Source organism: Meles meles, chromosome 5 (genome assembly GCF_922984935.1).
Source record: "Meles meles chromosome 5, mMelMel3.1 paternal haplotype, whole genome shotgun sequence".
NCBI lineage: Eukaryota > Metazoa > Chordata > Mammalia > Carnivora > Mustelidae > Meles > Meles meles.
The window spans coordinates 41,653,359-41,676,045 of NC_060070.1; the positions used below are offsets into that span (position 1 = coordinate 41,653,359).

General features: G+C 42.0%; 1 protein-coding gene across 1 annotated transcript in view; it reads left to right on the forward strand.

Moving 5' to 3' along the window:
- BACH2 (BTB domain and CNC homolog 2) overlaps window positions 1-22,687 on the forward strand; it is a 144,215-nt gene that overhangs the window by 66,160 nt on the left and 55,368 nt on the right. Inside the window, exon 2 of the mRNA XM_046005743.1 lies at window positions 1,789-2,043. Within this exon, the coding sequence (XP_045861699.1) occupies window positions 1,801-2,043 (243 nt within the window). The 5' untranslated portion in view covers window positions 1,789-1,800. The remainder of the gene's footprint in view (window positions 1-1,788; window positions 2,044-22,687) is intronic.

Below are 22,687 nucleotides of genomic sequence, written 5' to 3' on the forward strand. Positions count from 1 at the left end.
CAGGGACAGTCTCTCAAGAAGTTAGACTTACACATACCAAATGATCCATCCATTCTACCCATAGGAATTTACACAAGATAAATGAAAGCGTATGTTCATGCCGAGATTTATACACTAATTCATAGCAGCTTTATTTGTAATAGCCCAAAACTGGAAACACCCAAAGACCCTCCAGTAGATGAATGGTTTAAAACTTGTGCTGTATCCATACAATGGAACGCTACTCAGCAGTAAAGGAACAACCATTTGATGCTTGCAACTTGGATGAATTGCAAAATAACCACACTGAGTAAAAGAAGCCAGACATAGGGGCACCTGGGTGGCTTAGTGGATTAAAGCCTCTGACGTCAGTTCAGGTCTTGATCTCAGGGACCTGGGATCGAGCCCTGCATCAGGCTCTCTGCTCAGCAGGGAGCCTGCTTCCCACTCTCTCTCTCTCTGCCTGCCTCTTTGCCTACTTGTGATCTCTGTCTGTCAAATAAATAAATAAATAAAATCTTTAAAAAAAATAAAGAAGCCAGACATAAAAGAACATAATCTGTAGGAGTCCATTTACATAAAATATAGAAAATACAAACTAATATAGAGTGTCAAAAAGCAGACCTGTGGTTTTGGGGTTAAGGAGAGGGTACAGAGAGGGGCCTAGAGAGATTCTTCTGGTGATGTAGAGTTCCCTGTCTTGATTGTGATGATGGTTTCATAGTTGCATACGTATGCTCAAATGTATCAAACCACCCACTATAACTATACACAATTTATTGTGGGTTAAAGTTATTAAAATAAATAAGAATGAAGCCAAAAGGAAAGCAAAACTTGATTGGAATTTGTAGTAGAAGTAGACATTTCTGAAAAACTATGTTATGTAAATTAATTACAGATATGACTTCCTCAAGTACATCAGTGGATACTTCTTGCAGCGAAGAACCCTTTTATAGAAGTAGTCTTCACTGTGGAATACATCTTTTCTATGACTCTTAATGTGATATATTGTGTTTCCTTAAAGAGGATGTATATCAAGTCTGCAGGAATAATGGCAGCACAAGTCCACTTCTTTTCAAGAGCTTTTCCTGAGCAGCACCAGCATTCCACGGGTTGCGCTTTGTCTTGAAGTGGCGGAGGGCAATTGTGATAGCTCACTCTACTGACCCTTTAGTACGCATGCGGTTTACTTCACTTGGTCAATGATGTATTGTGATTAGATATTTATTCTGCTTGGCATCTTAGCCAAACGTCAACCTAGGAGCTTACATGTACTTTGTCAAGAGAGCATAGCAAACACTTCTAAATGATTCATTTCTCCTTAACACAAAGTTCAATCAATACTTGAATTGGGACCATGTGTATGTGGACGTTCCCTTTTCAGTCACCTAGCAAAATCCAAACTACCAAGTTTTTTTTTTTTATCTTTTATTTAATTTATTTATTTTTTCAGTGTAACAGTATTCATTGTTTTTGCACAACACCCAGTGTTCCATGCAAAATGTGCCCAAACTACCAAGTTTTAAAGTGCGTATGTGTTTTAAATGTTCTGGAGTGTTTTATTAAAAGACCTGGCTTTGTTTCCATGGGGTGAAAGAGCACAGTGAGTGGGAAGGATAAAAATCAGCCACTGAACATGACTTTCCAGATGTGTTTTCTGAGCTCATTGTGCTGAACGTGAATGTGCTAATGGACAGTTCTCCTTTTTGCCGGGCTCCTGTCTATGGGACACAGGAACTGTGACATTCTTCTCACCTTCTACATCTGACTCAGGTAGCCCTGGTGACTGCCTTTCTTTCTTTCTTTCAGGGTGTGAACGGCATGTCTGTGGATGAGAAGCCTGACTCCCCCATGTATGTGTATGAGTCCACAGTCCACTGCACCAACATCCTCCTGGGCCTCAATGACCAGCGGAAAAAGGATATTCTCTGTGACGTGACTCTGATCGTGGAAAGGAAGGAGTTCCGGGCCCACCGGGCTGTGCTGGCCGCATGCAGTGAATACTTCTGGCAGGCGCTGGTTGGACAGACGAAAAATGACTTGGTGGTCAGCTTGCCCGAGGAGGTACAGTCATTTGGTCTGTTTGTGTGGTTGCTCGTGTAGACAGCTGGCTAAGTAGGAGGTAGAAGGTGGACCCTGGGCCCCATTCCTGCTCAGGGGCTGATGTCCAGGTCCCCACCACTGTTAGGTTTGCGGCATAGCCGGTTTCTATTTGATGCACTTAAACTCTCGGACGCGTGAATCTGAACAGAGCATCTTTCTGTCAGGGAATCTCACCTCACCTGTGGCTCCCAGCCACTCGTAGTTTCTAGTTCACTTACTCTTCAGGTTTTGAGTAGGACAGCCCAAGTTTGTCACAGTCCTAGATGTGGGATCTGACTCACTGGGACCATGGCTATGATTTTTCTCTTTCAGATGGGTGAAGGAGCCCTTGATTTCCCTTGAGAGTAAAAGAATGAGAGTATTCACAGCAACTTCCTGGCTTGGGGGAAAAGTAAAATCAATCAGTAATTTTCACAGTTAATACAATAGGATTCTAAGAAGTGCAAACTTGCTGTCCTCACTATTGTTGAAAAGACCCTACTCATGTTTCCTAATTACTTTAGTGAATACAGTGATATCTGCTACTGTAGGGACGCTGGTAGCCGGACCCGTTCTGCTGAGAGCTGACATTATTCGAGTGGATGGCCTAAGCTGCAAGAACTTAAAAGATGGGGTTCATAATGATAAAACATGAAATTGGTCACCCTTTGAACTGTGTATACAAATCCTCTTTGCTCCCTTTGTTTTACATGAGACCAAGGGTAACGCTGAGCAGCCTTACACTTTGGGTTAAGGTCCAGAAGTTTTCGTGGTGCAACTCTACAGTGTATAACACTAGGACCACCCCCCAACAGTTGTGCCGGCTGTGTACTCCATAGTTCCCAGAGGTACAACTCAAATCCATTGTCTAGGTGGCAAGAGCCCCAGAAGTTGTGCAGTGACCCACAGCAACCGAGAAGCTTGTCACAGCAACTCTGAAAGATACCAGAGACCCTATGACTCTGATGGGAGGTGCTAATGAGTACAGCTAGCATTAAATCCCCGGGGGTCACAACTCAAATGCGTCTGGAGGCTTAGTAAATGATATAAATGAATAGAGCAGGATGTGTGTAAGACACTAGGATGTGGTGGGGCAAGTGCCTGCTCCACAGAAAGGCATACAAATTCAACATAAAAAGCAAAAAACGCAAACAAAGCACCGGTGTCAGAGAGGGTGACCAGATCCAGTCCCTAGTTAAACAACATCTGCTTTTGGCCCTGCAGAACCAGAGAGTGGCCAGCTAAGAGTGAGGACAGCATAAGCACTCAGCATGTTCCCATTCTTCTTCTTTTGTATGTACTCACCTGAAAGGCTCAAGTACCACTCCTCACCCCCCTAGAAATTAGATAAGTAGAAAGATCCCAATACCAGAGGCAAAAGGACAAATTGGTTGCAGATAATGCCATCAGGGTTGGTTGTAAGGGAGGGAAACTTATGTACCAACTAATGTGGAAAGGCCAAGGAATGGCAGCTGTGGTATGATCCTAAGTTGGATTTTCCTCATACACATCAATGGGCGAATATTTAACTCATCACTAGGTGAGACCATGAGCATAGAAGTTCTCAGCATGGTCTCTATCCCATAGTAGGTATTCATCAAATATAAGATCCTTTCTTCTCTAGATGGGCAGCAAGAACGCCTTTGCAATTTATTCCAACTCGGGAATTCTCTGGAAATATTTGGAAAACTTCCAATTATCCAGAAAGATCTTGGGGAGAGGATGGAGCTTACAGTTTATTTATTATCTGTATCTGTTTGATAGCTATTTCATTTATATGTTTTTTACTGATTAAAAAAATAGGTTATTTTAAAATATATTTAAAATGAAAATCATATCTTATGTAATTTAGTCTCTCTTCAGAGACTGTTGGCCACATCTCGAGACTTGCTGGACCACGTGCCCTAAACCCTGGCCTGCCCCTAGTTAGCTCTGGGATCCTAATCTAGTCACTTAGCCCACCTCTGAGTCCCAGTTTCTATCCATAAAGACCCCTTAAACTCTGACTTCCTCAAACTATTTATCATAATACAATACCAAGGCAGTAAAACTTAAAGGAAACCAGAACATAAATGCATATGGCATAACTAGAAGTTTCTTTAGATCAAATCCCTGATAAACACTTATTTCCTTGGCACTGGGGATTCTTCATGTTTTTTTAGAGATTTATTTATTTATTTGAGAGGGAGAGAGAAGAAAGTACAGAGGGAATCTCAAGCTGACTCCCCACTGAGCATAGAGCCCTACTCAGGAATTTGACCTCAAGACCCTGAGATCATGACCTGAGCCAAAATCAAGAGACAGACACTCGCCCAACTGAGCCACCCAGACATGCCAGCATTAGGGACTCTTTAAAGCAAGAGGCACTTTGTACAGACATCACACAAAAATCTTCTGTTTGGCCTTTTTGATTGTTTATGTTCTAGCTAAGTGGAAATATACAATCTGTTGATTTTCTTTCTCCCTAGTCATGTAAAATGATCTACATTTCCAAACTGTTAAAACCTGGTGCTCAGGTACCTGAAGCCTTCAGGTATAACCAGATTTTTTTCCTTCCTATGAAACAGGAATTCATATTGTCAGTAACCCAACTTCAGTATCTTGCTGATGGGACATGCAAGCCAGCCACAGTGGCATTTTCCTTTATGGGACTGTAATTGTTTCTGAGGCCTCCTTCCAAGAGCCCACTCCTTTGCTCAGAGCACCTCCTGTGGCCCCAAGTGCTAAGCATTGTTTTCCTCTCCTTGTGTGCACACGAAAATGTCCTTGCAGACTCTACAGTCACTGTCCCACTTAGCTTAGTGAATGACTTTAGAATTTGAATCAAGTCGTGAACAAGCAAACATCCCAAACATTACCACAGAAAGTAGCTGCTTGGAACTAATCGGCATTTGCTTTATAGGATATAAGAAAAAACATTGGCACCTGGGTGGCTCAGTTGGTTAGGCATCTGCCTTTAGTTCAGGTCATGATCCCAGGGTCCTGGGATCGAGCCCCACATCAGACTCTTGCTTCTCCCTCTGCCTGCCGCTCTACCTACTTGTGTGCATTCTCTCTCTCTCTTTCTGTCAAATAAATAAGTAAAATCTTAAAAAAAAAGGGGGGGGGGCACCTGGGTGGCTCAGTGGGTTAAAGCCTCTGCCTTCAGCTCAGGTCATGATCCCAGGGTCCTGGGATCGAGCCCCGCATCGGGCTCTCTACTCTGTGGGGAGCCTGCTTCCTCCTCTCTCTCTGCCTGCCTCTCTGCCTAGTTGTGATTTCTATCAAATAAATAAAACATTTTTTTTTTAAAAAGGCATTTGATTAGTGCCTTGGCAATTGTTAAACCTCAACATTATCCTGTCACCAAATTCAAATCAACTTTGGTTTGTCCCAGCCTTGTTCGCACTTGGCCGCCCTCTACACTTCCTCTCCAGCCTCTGTGCTTCTCAGGGGGCCCTCACGGCTGAGTCTGAAAGCTCTTTCTTGGACTGTGAAAGTTCCAGATACATACTGCTGTCCCTCCCACTCGCCTACTGGGTCAGTTTAGACCAAACCCACCTCTGGTATCTGGTTGTCCAGTTGTGCAGTTCTGCCCCCAAATCCTGACTCCCTATGGGCAAGGCTCTTACTGGCAAATTAGAGCCACTCACAGTAGGCACTGTAGCCTCTAAACTCAATGGAGTGAAACAAAATTAGAGACGTCCTTCTAAGGAAGTCAAGGAGTAATTGAAATGTCTTGCTCTTCTTTTTTTCTTTTTTTCTTCTCTGTTTTGTTTTTTGGGGTTTTTTCCCCTAACGTGGAATGACAGTCCCTAGAGTTTATATGACTTGAGTGTTGGCTCCCTATTGAAAAACACACCCAAGAATGTGTATCAGCAAAAATTAAGGCATAAGGCTTTGCACTTAGTACTTTCGTTAAATAATAAAACAGATCATTTAGTTTATAATTAGTAAGTGTATTTTGTGCTAAGAGATGAAGAGAAAGTGGTCGATGTGCCAAGCATTGCAAGGCCGTTACTACACTGCTCATTAGTATTAAAGTTGGCTCAACACCTTCTTAGATGTAGTCATGGAGACCGTATGGGGCTGGATGCCAACCATGCTGGAAGCGGCATCACAACCCTGAAGTTGTGTTGAATACAGAGGGCAGGAATGGGGTGTGCTTCCTTGGAGGACATGGAGCCCACAGTGGAATTGCCTGGCAGCCCCATCCTTATGGGGCTGCTCGGCTCCCTCCCAGAATGTGGAGAAAAGGGAACCCACCCTTGTGCACTGTTGGTGAGAAAGTAAATTGGTACAGCCTCTGTGGAAATAGGATGGAGGTTCCTCAAAAAATCAAAAACAGAGTTCCCAAGTGATCCAGCAATACCACTTTGGGTATATATCTGTAAGAAATATCATCACTATCTGAAAGAGATATCTGCACTCCCGTGTTCCCTGCAGCATTATTCACAATAGCCCAGATGTGAAAACAACTCGTCTGTTGACAGATGACTGGATAAAGAAAAGGTGCTGTGTGTGTGAATAGTATTCAGGAAAGGAAAGAAATCCTGCTGTTTGCGGCAACACAAGTAAACCTGGAGAACATTATGCTAAGTGCAAGCCAGACATAGAAAGACAAATATTGCGGGATCTCGCTATATGTGGCATCTAAAAAAAGTCAAATGATAGTAACAGAGAGTAAATGGTGGTTATTAGAAGCTTCAGGGAGGGGGTAGGGCAAAGTGGAAATATTGATCAAAGGGTACAAACTTTCAGTTATAAGATGAATAAGTTCCGGAAACTTGAAGTACAGCATGGTGACTGTAGTTAATAATAATGTATTATATAATTGAAATTCGCTCAAAGAATAGATCTCAAGTGTTCTCACCATACACACACACACACACACACACACACACACACACACACGATAACCATGGGAGGTGATAGACATGTTAATTAGTTTGTGGTAACCATTCCACTGTATATATACACATATCAAAACATCACATTTCTTAAAGATATATAATTTTTATTTAGGAAAAATAAATATTTTTAAAACACGGGGAAGAAAAAAATGTTCGTGTCAAAGCTCTACCACCTTTCTTTGGGCTTACTGCTGATGGTCTTTCACCCTCTAGAGAAGGGGGAGTTTTCACGCAGACAGTAGCTCTTGGGAAGGGGAAATAGGCCCCTCAAGTGGACCACGTGCTTTCTTGGGTACACATATATTTCAAACTTTGGCTGGCTCACTTTCTATCTCTGTCTTTTGCTTTCTCTCTCTTTCACTTCTCTCTCTCTCTCAACATTTTAGGGCAGTTTGCAATTTTTCAGGGTTAAACAGAAAGGAAAACTGACCCAGAAGGATTCTGAAGCAAAGACATTTGTTGTTAAGTCCTAACCACAGGGGGCAATAAAGAAGGTTCTTGGAGTAGTCCTGCCAGGTGCAGAGACCAATGAGGAAATTGTGGAGTCTTCTTGACTGAAAGTTTTCAGAGGAGATGAAAGCTGTTAAGGTCTCTGGGATGGCTTGGGTCCAGTCTTTTAAAGAAGCAATAAGACAGTCATGATTATCTTTGGACAGTCTTTTCAGTGTGTAAAACTACAGAAAGTACTTAACACTCTAGCACGGGTTGCCAACAGCATTCTTAGCCTGAGTGTAACTCTGGGGGAGGTGAAAATTGGTGGCAAACAGTAATTGAGGTATTTGGGGAGTGGCATGATCCAGATAAGAAGAACAAAACACTCACCCACCCCAGATCACAGAGCCAGCCCTTTGGCCTCCCCCCATTCACCACTTAGACAAAATGTTGAAGAAGAGTAATAAGCAAAATTGTAGATTTGAGGAGCATCAGCCATGAGCTGCTGGGAAAACCATAGTTTGAACCCTGGCACTAACCACACGTAAGGTATTGACCAAATCAGTCAGCCTCTTTGGGCTCCTGGTCCCTCACTCATTTTTTCATTCATTCAACAAATATGTATCAAGGCCCTACCTTTTACCAGGAGGCACTGTTCTAGCTATTGGGTGAACCAAGGGAACAAAACTAAATTTATATTCCAGTGGGGGAGAGGGAAGAGAGACAGAAAATAAATGTAATATGCACTTGGTTAGATACCATTGAGAATAAAACAGAAGGGGGTAAGGAATGTCAGGGCACTGCAGTTTTAAATACGGTGGTGAACAATGACATTGTGTGGTGACAGATGGTAGCTACACTTGTGAACATAGACTATTGTATAAATTCATTGAATCACTATGTTGTACACCTGAAACTAATGTACCATGGAGTACCAACTATACTCAGTAAGTAGATAGATAGATAGATAGATAGATAGATAGATAGATAGATAGATAGGATGGTTAAAAAGGACCTTTTTGAGGGGATGACTCTGAGTAGAGACTTGAAAGCAGTGAGGGAAACAGCCATGCTGACAGTTGGGTGGTCTAGGCAGAAGGAATAGCAAGGAAAAGGCTATGAAGCAGGAATGGACTTGGCATGATTGACACACAGTAACAGAATGAGCAAGTGGTAGAATGGCAGGAGACATGTGGGGTAAGAGAACCAGGCTATGAATATTTTAGATACATTACCTTTTCTTGGAATGAGCTGGGAGGCCATTTGAAGGGTTTCACAGAGGATCATTTTGACTACTATATGAAAATAGATTAGAAGAGGGACGCTTGGTGGCTCAGTAGATTAAGCATCTGCCTTCGGCTCAGATCATGGTCTTAGGGTCCTGGGATTGAGTCCTACATCAAGCTGCCTGCTCTGAGAGGGTACCTGCTTCTCCTTTTCCCTCTGCCTGCCACTCCCTCTGCTTGTACACACTCTCACATGCATGCTCAGTATCTCTCTCTCTCTCTGTCAAGTAAATAAATAAAATCTTAAAAAAAGAAAGAGAGAGAGAAAGCAAATAGACTGAAAGAGAAGACAAAAGCAAAAGCAAGGAAAACACCTAAGACGTTAAGGCAACAACCAGGCATGACAAATGGCCTAGATCACAGTGATAGCAGTAGAGTGATGACCAGTATCAGATTCTGGTGATATTTTTAAGGTAGAACTTATGGGATTTCCTTATAGGATGAATATAGGATGGAAGGAGAGAAAGAGAGGACTTAAAGAGAACTCCAAGGTTGGAAGAACTCCAAGGTCTGAGCTGTTGGAAGAATGGGGTTGCCATTAACTGGGATTGATGAAGATAGGGAAGAGTTGGTCTGAAGTGTTAAGCATGGAAGTAAGAGTTTTGTTTCATACAAATTATGTTTGAGATGTGTGTCAACATCAAAGTAGAGATGTCTGGCATACAGTAGGATATGCATGGCTGGAATTCATGGGACAAGTTCAGTTTGGAGATAGAAGTTTTAATACCAGATTACTGGGGATATTGAAAGCCATAAGACAAAATACAATCATCAAGAGATTAAGTGTAGATCAGGAAGGGGGGTGGGGGAGGTCCAGGGTTGAAACCTGGGGCTTTTTAAAATGAAGAAGTCAGAGAAATAAAGAGGAGCCAGTGGGTTAGACCAAGAAGGAACAGCCATTGGAATAGAAGGAAAAGCAGAAATATATAATGTGCTGGAAGCTAGGTAAAGAAAGCATTCCAGGGCACCTGGGTGGCTCAGTGGGTTAAAGCCTCTGCCTTTGGCTCAGGTCATGATCCCGGGGTCCTGGGATTGAGTCCCGCATCGGGCTCTCTGCTCAGCAGGGAGCCTGCTTCCTCCTCTCTCTCTGCCTGCCTCTCTGCCTGCTTGTGATCTCTCTCTGTCAAAGAAATAAAATCTTTAAAAAAAAAAAAAAAGGAAAGAAAAGAAAAGAAAGCATTCCAAGGAGGAGAGAGTAATCAACTATGTCAAATGATGCTAATAGTCAGCTAAGATGAAGTCCGAAAATTGACCGTCTGTTTGGAAGCCATCGGTGATTTCATGGAGCACTTTTGGGGAACCAGTGGGATTAAAAAAAAACAAACTGTCATTATGTCCTAAAGAGAATGGAAAGAAAGGAATTTAAAAGCTAAGGTAGGCTACAATTTTTAGGCTTTTTGAGTTAAAGGGAGCAGAAAAATGGACCAGCAGCTGGAGGGAAATGGTGTTAAAGGTTTCATTTGGTTCTTTTGTTTTAAGTGGGAAGAAATTCCAGCATGTTTGCACTCTGTGTAAAGATGATCAGTATTCACCCACATCCAACTTTCCTCTCTTCTCTGGACACACAGGGAGACCAAATTTATAATCAGGCATGCCATGTAACTAGATGTGGCCAAAGAAACATGAGTAGAAGTCATGGGTCACTTCTGGTTTGAGACAGTTTAAAGTAGGTATGAGTTTTTCATGTTCTTTCCCAACAATTTAACTGGTGTCAAAGAACTCCAAGAACTCTGAGATGTTGAAACTGTAGCCCAGATCCCGAGTTACTGTTAGAGAGGGGTCATCTGACTCAAATCAGACTCTGACATGAATGAGAAATAAACCTTTATGTTAAGCCATTAAGAACTGGTGTTTGCTTCCTCAGCACAGCCTAGCCCATCCTGACTAAGACTTGGGCTGCTGAGAATGTTGCAAAAGAGACAGAAAACTTGATAACACGGAAGACCAAAGACCGGTTGCTAACCACATGCTCTTAGTTACTTGAAAGATGTTGGGATACTGAGCAAGTGGGCAGACTCAACTTAGCAAGGCACCTCCTTCTCTGAAAATGAAGTTTTCATTTCATTTTGAGGTCTGACCCTGTGCTGTAGGTTCATAGCCCTTGAACTTTATAGGTTCCTGCTAGAGGGAGAGAATAAATCCTACTGGTCAGAGAGAGAAGAGGAATGTTTGGATTGAGAGGTAGGGTGGGGCCACAGAGATGGGAGGCAAACCAGTCGGGAAAGGAAAGAACCACAGGATTTCACAAAAGGAGCAAGTTCACTTCTCCAGCTCATCTTGGTGAATTCTCCCTGACTTTTCAGAAACGGTCTTCAAGAGATGACAGTCAAACAGCTATAGAACCACAGGGCTGTTTGATAACCTAGAACACAAGTCACAGAAGATTCCAGTTATCGCTCTCACACCATTTCTGAAAGTTTTAGGGTTTTGAAAAACGTAATTGCATTTAATGCAATTAAATTAAATTAATTAAATTAAATTAAACTCCATTTCCACAGGAGTTTGTAGGGAGGAGCAATACTGGTGACCAGCTTGACTTGCAGGGCTGCTGTTCAAATTATTGAAATGCAATCTGTTAGACTTCTTAGAAGGATGGCGCTACATAAACAGGAGGTGTTATTATGCCCATAAAAGGAAAGCACAGTCTTCTCTGATGAAATGGCTCTTACCTCAGAATCCTCATTAAAAGCTGTGGTGCAATTTTCCAGGTTGCATTAGTGAGACTTGGCAGCAGATGAAAAAAAAAAAAAAAAGCAAATAAATAATAAGTCAAAATATCCCAGGTAACTAGTTGCTGGCAAGCAAGAAGTTTTCAAGTCCCAGAATCATGCTGATAATTTTGAAATGCCTAAAGGCAGAACTTATTTATAGTAACGTAAAGGTGACTTCCAGCCCTGAAATCTGGGCCTCAGTCTCAAATGGGGGTGTAATAAAGCGAAGCCAAGAAAAGAAGAACGAATACTATTGTAATTCCACCTCCAAAGGCTGCTCAATGGTGCTGATACAGAGGGAGGGAAATCTGGTGTGAAAATAGCCACAGCAATAGCTAATTTTAAAACTGAAATGCATAAGCTGTTTCCAAACCTCTTACGTTTTTTAAATCCTGAGGCCAGTAAGTCCTATTTAAAGAAACTTAGCAGAAATGCGCTCCTATTTTGGCATAGTAGAAGGAGTTGAGTTGACAAAAACTAAGACATCTAAAAATTATTTTTAAGTGACCTGGTTTCAAAGCCAATTTAAGGATTCTTTCCATACACCTATTTATCCCTGGATCATATGAGATGACCTCAGTAGTCAACATTTTTTAAATGGATTTAAACAAAGTCTTTGACCATCAAGTTGTTTGCATTACATTTTATAAAATTAGTTACCAGCACATCTATTCAGTACAAACCTCTTCGGTATATATATGTATTAAATGTTCCTTACATTTCTTTCTTTCCCCTATTATGGCGTCTCTTAGCTATTTCAATTAAGATTAATAATAGCTTTAAAGACAAAGTTCAGAGCTGTAAAGTTCGTCACTTGATCAGTAATCATAACTATTATTTTGTCATATTTAATCTTAGAACCCGGGCCTTTAACGGGGTCCTCAATTAAACTTTTACTTCATGATAAGAAGTTAAATAGCAGGGGTGCCTGGGTGGCTCAGTGGGTTAAAGCCTCTGCCTTCGTCTCAGGTCATGATCTCAGGGTCCTGGGATCGAGCCCTGCTTCAGGCTCTCTGCTCAGCATGGAGCCTGCTTCCTCCTCTCTCTCTGCCTACTTATGATCTCTGTCTAATAAATAAATAAAATCTTTTTAAAAATTTAAAAAATTTTAAAAAGAAGTTAAATAGCACTGGAGAGAGTTTTTAAAAATTATTTCCACTTCCCATCCAGATTACCAAAAAAAAAAAAAATGTGCTAGAGAAACGTGGCCATCAGCCAAGGGTATTGTAGGTCATGCCAACATGAACTGGCAGCAAGCCATCGTCCAATTAGCATGGCTTCATCGTTGCAGAGTAATCACTCTCGAGTAGATGGTTGAGTCACTCATGATGTAGTGGTACTTCACTTGAGCCAGCTCTTCTTAGAATAGGTTTCTTGTTCACTGTTATTACCTGCCCTGCTTTGCCAATAAAAGCACAGGACCATTTAGGCTGAAAGCCAAACGGAAGAGAAACATCGATTATGTATCTTGTTTCTCTTTGCTTCCTGAAAACTGAGACTGCAATTAAACAGTGAAATCATGGTGTGTTTTTTAAATGAGTTACAAGAAAATACAGTTTCCACACCAAAATACTCAGTTTTGGAATCCAAGAGTCAGTTTGTATTCTGTCTTTTCTTTGGCAGCTTTAACACTGGGCACAAATGTGAGGATATCAGTAAAGTTACCTAATAATCTTAATGCATTCACATTCCGTTCAAAAAGTTGGAATTGTTACCAAACTGCTTCAGGTTTCAGCTCCATTGTTGAGGTGTCCGTGACATTTCTTTTGGGAGTACGGTTGTACATGCAGACAGCTTTTGAAAGAGACCCTTCTTATGGTGAGAACACCTGGATTCTTGGTTGGAGAAGCTGTAAACCAGGAAAATGATTCAGGAATTTCTTAATAAAATGGATCATATCCAGGCATTGGAGTGGTGTGTGGTTGTCAGTAGAAAAGGCTGCTCTTAGAAGCACAAAAAAGTAAAATAAAATTATTGGCAGTAATCAGTTAATACCTTATGTTTCTATCCTTGTTTGTTTTGGTTTTTAACCAAATCACAGGCTGGATCAAAGGTTGCATTGTTTTTGCTTTCAGGAGTGGAGCAATTAAATAATGGCACTTTTGGTTTCCTAATATCTCAGAAGTGTTCTTTTTCCTATTAACTCGGTGCATATAATAAAACTTATCACTCTGCCATAGACTCCTAAAATATGTTGACAGTCTCTCTACCCGACGTTGGCACCAACTCCAAGCTAGCTGATCATTCGGGGAGCTTTACTGTCTGAGATGGACTTCTGTGTGCAGCCTGGCAAAGACTGTGTGTGAAAAGTTAATGCATTCAGCACCCTGGGTGGGATGGAGCCAGGCCTCCGACGTGAGCACATTTTTTGACTGACTGGCAACAAAAAGAAATACCGGCAGCTGTTCCCAAGCAAGCCAAAAAGTTGGCCCAGCGGTACAAAAAAAAAAAAAAAAAAATATGCTGGGATTTAGCCAACAAAAGATTCCTGTGTTTAGAAGAAAGTCAAAGGAAGGATACAGAAGGTCACAGTTACAGCTGAAGTAGCAACTATCTCATTTTGTCTTCTGCTTTGTAAAGGATGGTATAAAATACAATGGCAACTCATTTTTTTCTGATTATTTGAGTCTTCATTTTTGCTCTGTTGTTTCTTTTTTCTTTTCTTTTTTTTTTTAAAGATTTTATTTATTTATTTGCCAGAAAGAAAGAGAGAGCACAAGTAGGCAGAGCGGCAGGCAGAAGCAGAGGGAGAAGCAGGCCCCCTGCTGAGCAGGGAGCCCAATGCCGGACTGGATCCCAGGACCCTGGGATCATGACCTGAACCAAAGGCAGAGGCTTAACTGACTGAGACACCCACAAGGACTGAGCCACCTGTCCCTCTTTTTCAATTCTTTCTTTGCAAGGGCTGCTGACATATCATTCTTCCTAAAGACAATAGAGAGGTGATACCTTTCATGGAGCCGGCCTCAGCAAGCAGAACAGAGTAGGGCAGGTAGGTCTGTGAGAGCCGCAGCCACACACGCGTAGGCTGAGCCTTGTTGAGTGACGTGGGTTGGAATGGAATTATGTCTGCAAGTCACTTCAGAGAGCTGTCTGCAGAGGCTTCTGACGCCTTGCAACTGACCTATTATTCTTGTTTCATTGGTTATAAAAAGAGAAGTGTGGGGAAAAACAGAAAAGTTACTAAAGGGCCATGAAAATATCTACTACAAGACAGGACTCTCAGGTCTTGCCACGTAACGATGCGAGCTCTTGTAGCAGAGCGCTTCTTCCTTCCCAGGAGACACATTAGACTATGGGAATCTTCTTTCTCCCTAGAGAAGCTGTAGTCACCCAGGAGTTGAACTGTGTGCCCTGTATAGGAAGTTGGGAAGACTGGGACTACGGAACACCAGGATTTAGGGTAAGAACTTCATAGTTTGGGGAAATTAGTAGGGTACTAAAAGATATTTGACGCACACCTTTTGTAACTGTGGAGATTTGGGGGGTGACTTTAATCTATCAGATTTACAAGATGTGCGTAGAGAGAAAAGCGATGATCTTTCAAAGTTCTGTTTAACAAAGTATCTGCGTGCCTCTTATTTACAGTTACGGTAAATGTTGACCAGATGTTCTCACTCACAGAACAGAAGAAATAGTGTCCTTGCTACATCTGAGGGATTTCGGCTGTATTAAAGGAGAATTTTATAGCAGTGTAAGATGCTAGACACTGGAATAAAGTAAAAAAAAATACAGAATTGGGATGCCTGGGTGGCTCAGTCGTTAAGCATCTGCCTTCAGCTCAGGTCATGATCTCAGGGTCCTGGGATCGAGTCCCATATCAGGCTCCCTGCTCAGCGGGAAGCCTGCTTCTCGCCCTCCCACTTTCCCTGCTTGTGTTCCCTCTTTCTCTCTCTATCTCTCTTCTCTGTCAAATAAATAAATTAAATCTTTAAAAATTAAAAAAAAATACAGAATTAAAAAAAAATACAGAATTACCTTCAGAGGAGTTGGGGTGTATATGTGTGGTGTGTTTTTTTTTTTTTAAAGATTTTATTTATTTATTTGACAAAGAGAGATCACAAGTAGACAGAGAGGCAGGCAGAGAGAGAGAGAGAGGGAAGCAGACTCGCTGCTGAGCAGAGAGCCTGACGCGGGACTCGATCCCAGGACCCTGAGATCATGACCTGAGCCGAAGGCAACGGCTTAACCCACTGAGCCACCCAGGCGCCCTGTGTGGTGTGTTTAAAACAGATACCCACAAGGACAAGGTGGCTTAAGGAAAGCAATTCTATAGAAACAGAGGCATAGAACACATGACCCTTTTCATAAGTCACTTCTTTGGGGGATTAACTTAAAAATATAAGGCAAGATCATTTCCTTCAAAGAGCTTACAATATTGTTGAAGAATCAAGATAAACCAATGAAATCAAAGCTGAACAATTCAAGAGCATTCATTGTAGCTGTCAGGTATTGTTGGTCGTTGTTTGCAGTGTGGGAAAAGACAGGATTTTCTTTTCATTGCGTCCGCGAAGTTTTGACCACCTAAAACGGACACTCACAGGACCAATAGGACTTTCTTGGGGAGCACATGGGGAGACACCCTCCAGGAGAGGTCACAGGCATGGCCAGGACCCAAAAGGAAGCATTCATGGGGCATTGAGGAGCCAGCTTTGATAGCACACATGGCAGAGTTAGGGAAGTAATTCAAAATATGTAAGAGGACATGGGGCCTTAACATGAAAGAATAAAATTCAGACAAAAGAATTTAATCTTGACCAGATAAGCAATAGAAATTCACTGAAATGTGAGCCAAGAAGTAAAATAATGAAAAATAATTTAAGGAATATCTGTTGAGCAATGAAATGGTTAAAGGATGGAACTACAAACTTACTCCACAGAGAGGGCACAGCCAGGAGATTCACCCTGATCCTAGCATGAGCTGAGAAAGGTCTGTGCCCTGAGGAGAGGACAGGGAGAATGATAACACCTTCCACAGATCCCAGAAAATTAGACATGGGAACACACAGGTTGGGGGAAAAGGCCATGGACCATTGATGGGTATCTGTGGCACTTTATATCTGCCAAAGGCAAGAGAGTACAGAACTGAAGAAACAGGTCTGAGGAACCCGGGGCTGCGGGCTGGCTCAGTCGTTAAGCATCTGCCTTCAGCTCCGATCATGATCCCAGGGTCCTGGGATCAAGCCCCACATCGGGCTCCCTGCTCAGCGAGAAGCCTCCTTCTCCCTCTCCCACTCTCCCTGCTCGTGTTCCCTCTTTCTCTATCTCTCTCTGTCAAATAAATAAAATCTTTAAAAAAAAAAAATCTGAGGAACCCTGGCATGTAGGTGATGGCCAAAATCACCAGAAAGGGATAGTCCTCAGAAAAGAGAAGAGTCATAGGGACAGGCAGGGACAGAGATTAACTCTAACACTCAGACCCCCATTGCTGGTTTCTCTGCTAACTATGAGGTCTACTCAGGATTGTGGCTTTCACCTTATCTTCAGTAATTTGGGAAATATTTCATCTCCAACAGTTTCTCTCACTGAGGCTACTACGTACAGAAATGTTCCCTAAATCACCTGTTAGAACAGGAGTATGACACTCGAGTGATACTATGAGCGTCACGTTTTACTTAACACACCTGCATATAAGGACCCACAGGGAGATCCCAGATTTCTAGAGCACCCCGGTGTAAAGCCCTTGCCTTGGTGTTATTTGTAATCTGGTATCATGTGTTTTAAAATGCCAGGAACAGATACAGGCAAAGGCGATGGCTTATGAGTAAAACCATGGTGATGAATGTTTGATGGACATAATTGTAATGCAAAGCAACACAGAGAGACACTGGGTAACAAAACACCCACACGCTGTGTTCACACCTACACAGGTGAGGACCACTCTGAGCATCACTCCTGGTGGGCCATCCAGGCATCAGATGTCTTTGGATGCAAATATTCATGAAATACACATCATTCCCAATGATGGATTCAGTGTACAGCTTGACTTCCTAAAGCCTTTTATATAGCTTCCAGTTAGAGGAAAATCAAGGATTAGAGAAATGGGCTTAACAACACCATGAAGGAAGCAACAGGTCAAATGCAGGGGGTGGGCCTTTTTACAGGACAAATGGCCTGATTTCTTCAGTAAGTCAATGTCATAAAAATGGGGCAAGGCTAAATTAAACAAGATTTAAAGGATTTAGAAACCAGATACAATATATGGTCCTGGAGTGGTTATTGGTTTGGACAACCAGTTATATAACTTTTGGGAGGAAATTGGAGAAATTCAAATGTGATCTAGGTAATTAAATGAAATTTTCTTGAAATGGAAAGGTGGTGATAATGGGAAAAGGTGACTGGGGAACGATAACACTGGGTGTATCTTGGTTTGGTTAAAAGATAATGTGTGTGTGTGTGTGTGTGTGTGTGTGTAAAGAAAGACACATAGGAGTGTGTGCTAAAATGTTAACAATGGTGATGTGTGAATGGTGGAACATGATGGATTTTGTTTTGCTTGTCTGCATTTTCCACTTCCTACAGTGTGCATTATTACATTTCTGTAATAATAAAAGGGTTATTTGAACAGTCGGTGGATAGAAGGGAAAGAACAGAAGCAAGACCAAGGGAAGTTTGGAGCATAATATTGGAAGAATAAAACTTCAAATATGACTTTCTATGTGATTTCAGAGGTTCTGTGGGCGTCATTGGTTTTCTCTCTATAAGTGCCAGTGCTCTACCCACCCCCCATGCTTTCTGGTCCCTTCTGTCCAGTACAGAGATCTACATTCTCCTAAGAAACTCCAGCACTTCCCTTGGGCTGAACAAACTTGTACTCACGTGAAAAACAACCAAAAAGCAATAGAGGGAATAGATTTCTTCTAGTTCCTTCTTGTTAAAAGTTGAAGACCTTTCTTCATATTTAAGTTTACCTTAGTCATTGAAACTTACAGATGCCCTTGCCATTCTGTATATTTTCCAGAGTGATGCTTCTGGAAATCACTAGTATTATTTTAAATGGAAATAGCTCAGGGGCGCCTGGGTGGCTCAGTGGGTTAAAGCCTCTGACTTCGGCTCAGGTCATGATCCCAGGGTCCAGGGATTGAACCCCGCTCCCCCATCCGGCTCTCAGCAGGGAGCCTGCTTCTCCCTCTCTCTCTCTCTCTGCCTGCCTCTCTGCCTCCTTGTGGTCTCTGTCAAATAAATTTAAAATAAATAATAAAATAAAATAAATGGAAATAGCTCAGATGTTTTCCAAGTCTTTGACCCTATGCATCCCCAGGTAGAGAAGGAAAGTCTCACCCTCCCGTTAAACCTTATGCAGCTATGAAGGAAGGACAGGATGTGAAGAGTGTCTCTGCTTTCCTGTCAGCCTGGAGTACAAGTACTGAAACCAAAGAAAAGGAGGGTCCTTTCATAGGTATTTTCCAACATACATAAATATCTCTACAGATCCGCATTGGGAAGTTACTCAGTAACTTTTAGTATTTACATTAGGCTCTGGTTGTATACAGATTCTGGTCAGAGATGTGTCAGAATGTTCAGGTAATAAGGACATGTTTTTATACTCATCAGAGGGATGATGACATTTTATAAAACTAACAGTAAAATGCTTCTTTCATCTTTAACTGGGCTTTATTAAAAGAAGACACCATAAAGTCATCCCCCCCACCCAGATCCTGAACAGCCGAGACCCCCGGGTACCCCTGGAACTTAACCGCTTTTATTCCTCTCCACGTTTCCCATGTCAGAGGGAGCTGTTCGCGGGGCCCCTGCAGCAATAAGGTGGTTCCCCTCCATGCCCAAAATCTGGGAGAAGACAACTGACACGTGTACGACTGAAATTTCAGAAGAGTGAGTCAGAATAGAAAGTAATGCTCTAATGGGTGTGCACCTGTAAGGCTCACGCCGGGGTGTAAAACAACTTTTACTTCATAAGCAAACTAAAACCTCCTCTGCGGCCAGCAGAATGCTGGGTCTTCCTTACTTACTCCTCCTCGGGGACCTCCAGAAATGTCTCCTCTTTTAAGTTTTTTTTTTTTTTTGAAGTGACTTTTTTCTTCAGTCAACTGTAGTTTGTTTACATGGGAGGTCTGCAGTATTTAATTCTTCTAATACCCATGTTTTGGTCAGTTCAGGCTGCCACCACAACATACCACAGATTGGGTGGCTTAAACAAAAATGTATTTTCTCACAGTTCTGGAGGCCAGAGGCTTATAGCAGCCACCTTCTTGCTGTGTCCTCACTTGGTCTTTCCTCTGTGCACAGAGAGCGAGCAGTGGGTCTCTTCTCTTCTTATAAAGACACCACTCCTGTGAGATCAAGGCCTCACCTTATGGCATCATTTAACCTTAATTATGTCCTTAATGACCCATCTCCAAATACAGTCCCATGAGAGATTAGGGATTCAAACTGTGGAGTTTAGTAGGGGATGTAATTCAGTCCATAACAATCCACTAAAAAATGATGGATTTGTACAAATACAAAACAACATATGTACGAGATTATCCACAAATGTACAACTATATAACCACATACTATGCAGTCGTAAGAAAGGAAAAAAAAAAAAAAAAAACAGCTCCATGAACTGATAAGGAATAATTTCCAGGATATATTTTATTCTATTTTATTTTTTAAAGATTTTTATTTATTTATTTGACAGAGAGAGATCACAAGTAGGCAGAGAGGCAGGCAGAGAGAGAGGAAGGGAAGCAGGTTCCCCGCCAAGCAGAGAGCCCGATGTAGGGCTCAATCCCAGGACACTGGGATCATGACCTGAGCCGAAGGCAGAGGCTTCAGTGGTGCCCCCTGAGCCACCAAGGCGCCCCCAGTATATATTTTGGAAGGCAAAAATAAGATGCAGAAAAACGCATACACTATATATGATATGGTCCCTTTTATGCAAAGAAAAAGGAAAAATAAGAATATATATTTATAATGTATAAAAGTCTATGTATAACTTATAAGCATATACATGCATAAACACATTTGCAGATTTTATAAAAAGAAACAGAAAAGATAAAGAATTATGAAAAAAAGTGACCTATTGAAAAAAGGTTTAGGATAAGAGTGAATCTCTGAGCATATCTTTTTATTTGATGTTGACTTTTGAATTATTTAAATGTTTTACATAGTCAAAAAATTAAAATTTAGGCAAAAAGATGAAAAGGAGCAAACCTAAAAATTTTAAACAAATAGAAAAAATGAATTCACTGTATATTAAACTAGTTAGTAGAACACAGAGAATAAAAGAATAAGTTAGATTAAGTTTTACATCTAGTGCTATGACTAGACATCCTCTGTGGGACATTCTTCAAGACCACTAGCCTGAACTTTTCAAAAACATCACTGTCGTGAAAGGCAGAGTGACAAGGGACTGTCCTAGGTAAATGCAATCAGTGACCTTTGATTGGCTCTCAGATTGAAAACAAATCTGTAAGGGACATCATTGGAGCAATTTAGAGACCCTGAATATAGACTGTATATTAGTTTATAATGTTATATGAACATTACTTTTCTTGGGTAGGAAAATGGTATTTTTTATATAGAATGTTCTTATACTCAAGAGATATATGCTGAAGTATTTAGAGGTGAAATGTAATTTATTTTCAGATGGTTCTGGAAAGAAATGTATACGTGTGTGTGTGTGTGTGTGTGTGTACATGTTGATAGTAAAGAGAGTGCATAAATTGAGCAAAATTGAATAGTTGGTGGATCCAGATTAATGGCATAAGAATGTACATTTCTTTCATTTTTTTCTATAGATTGAAAATTTCAAGTTAGAAAGTCAGGGCAAACATAATCGATGTGAGCTGATTTTGTCATGAAGGTGCTCCGTTCATTCAGGAAGCATTCACAGAGCACCTACTCTGGGCCAAGCCCTGTTCTAAGAGTTGGGAATCTTGCACAGGATAGGACAGAGTAAGTTGGAGTTCTCCTGGACCTACGTTTTAGTGGGGAAGACAAAAAAGAAAACAAGATAACTTTAGACTGTGGTAAGTGCTAAAAACAAAATAAACAGGGTGATATAATAAACAGCCATCAACGGGAGAGGCAGGATTAAACAGGGTGGCCCAGGAAGGCTTCCCCAAGGAGGCGGCCTTTGAGCTGAGACCTGAATGGCCAGAAAGAACCATTCATCTCTTCAACAGATTTGCACCGAGCACTGGCTCTGTACAAGTAAGCCCAATACCTCCACAAAGTTTATCCTCCCTATGGGGTTTACATATGGTAAACTAGGGCTAGGGCTGGGAGGAGACAGATCACAGCGCTGCTGATGGGCCGCTTAGTGACTAGCTTCTAGTCGGGGAAATAGGAGTCTTTTGGCGGATTCTGGCTAGAACAGGGATGTAATCCAGCTTACCTTTCCCAAGGATGCTCTGGATGCAGGTTTGAGAACAGGCAGCGAAGGGTCAAGGGCAGAAGCAGGGATAGGACCGAAGCATCCCCTGCAATCACCTAAACGAGAGGTGGTTTAGACAAAACGTAGCAGGGAGGGAAGGCAAAGGTTTGGATTCCGACTCTGTTTTGAAAGCAAAGCTGCCAGAATTTCCCACTAACTGATTGGAAGTGGGATACGGGAGAAAGAAAAGGATCCAAGATAAATGAGGTTTTTGGCCGCAATACCAGAAGGATAGGAGTTGCCTTGAACTGAGGGTGGGAAGGAAAGTTTGCCCAGGGAGCAGGTTTAAGAGAGGAAACACGGGTTTGGTTGGGGGGGAAGATCAGGGATTGACCAGCAGTCTGGTGGAGGGAAAAGGCAAAAACAGAAAGACCTACTGAGAATTTCACAGAGGCTTGTGCAAGGATAATTAGGATTGCCTGGTAGATGTCTTTCCATAGAATTTTTTTTTTTTTTTTTTACAAATAAACCTACTGGCAAGTTGAGCTCTGTCAGGTCAGATGAGAAGGTTACCTCCCAGGGCACGGTCTTCTGACTCTAAGAGTCGGGCTCCACGTGGGGCTGCTGTAGAATGCCTCCCTCATTCTGGGTGCTGGCTGGAAGTTTCGGTGGGAAAGGAGGAATTTGTGCCGAAGACGTGGCCCTAGTCACAGTAATGCGTGAGGCAGCGTTGGTGGGGGTGGCCCTGCAGGGTTCAGCCCGAGTGTAACAGTGGTTCCCAGACATTTTTTGCCAATGACCCCTTTGACATGTGACCAGATTCCACAGGCTGTCTTTCAGTTTGAACCCAAACTTCCCTTCCTTCTATGCCCCACGCCTGCATCCGTGAGGGACACACATTCTAAGCATATTTCGTTCCTCAAGAGCAGGCTCTGGCAGCTTTGAAACTCTTCATTAGCATTCCATTGCCTCATCTGCTCTCCC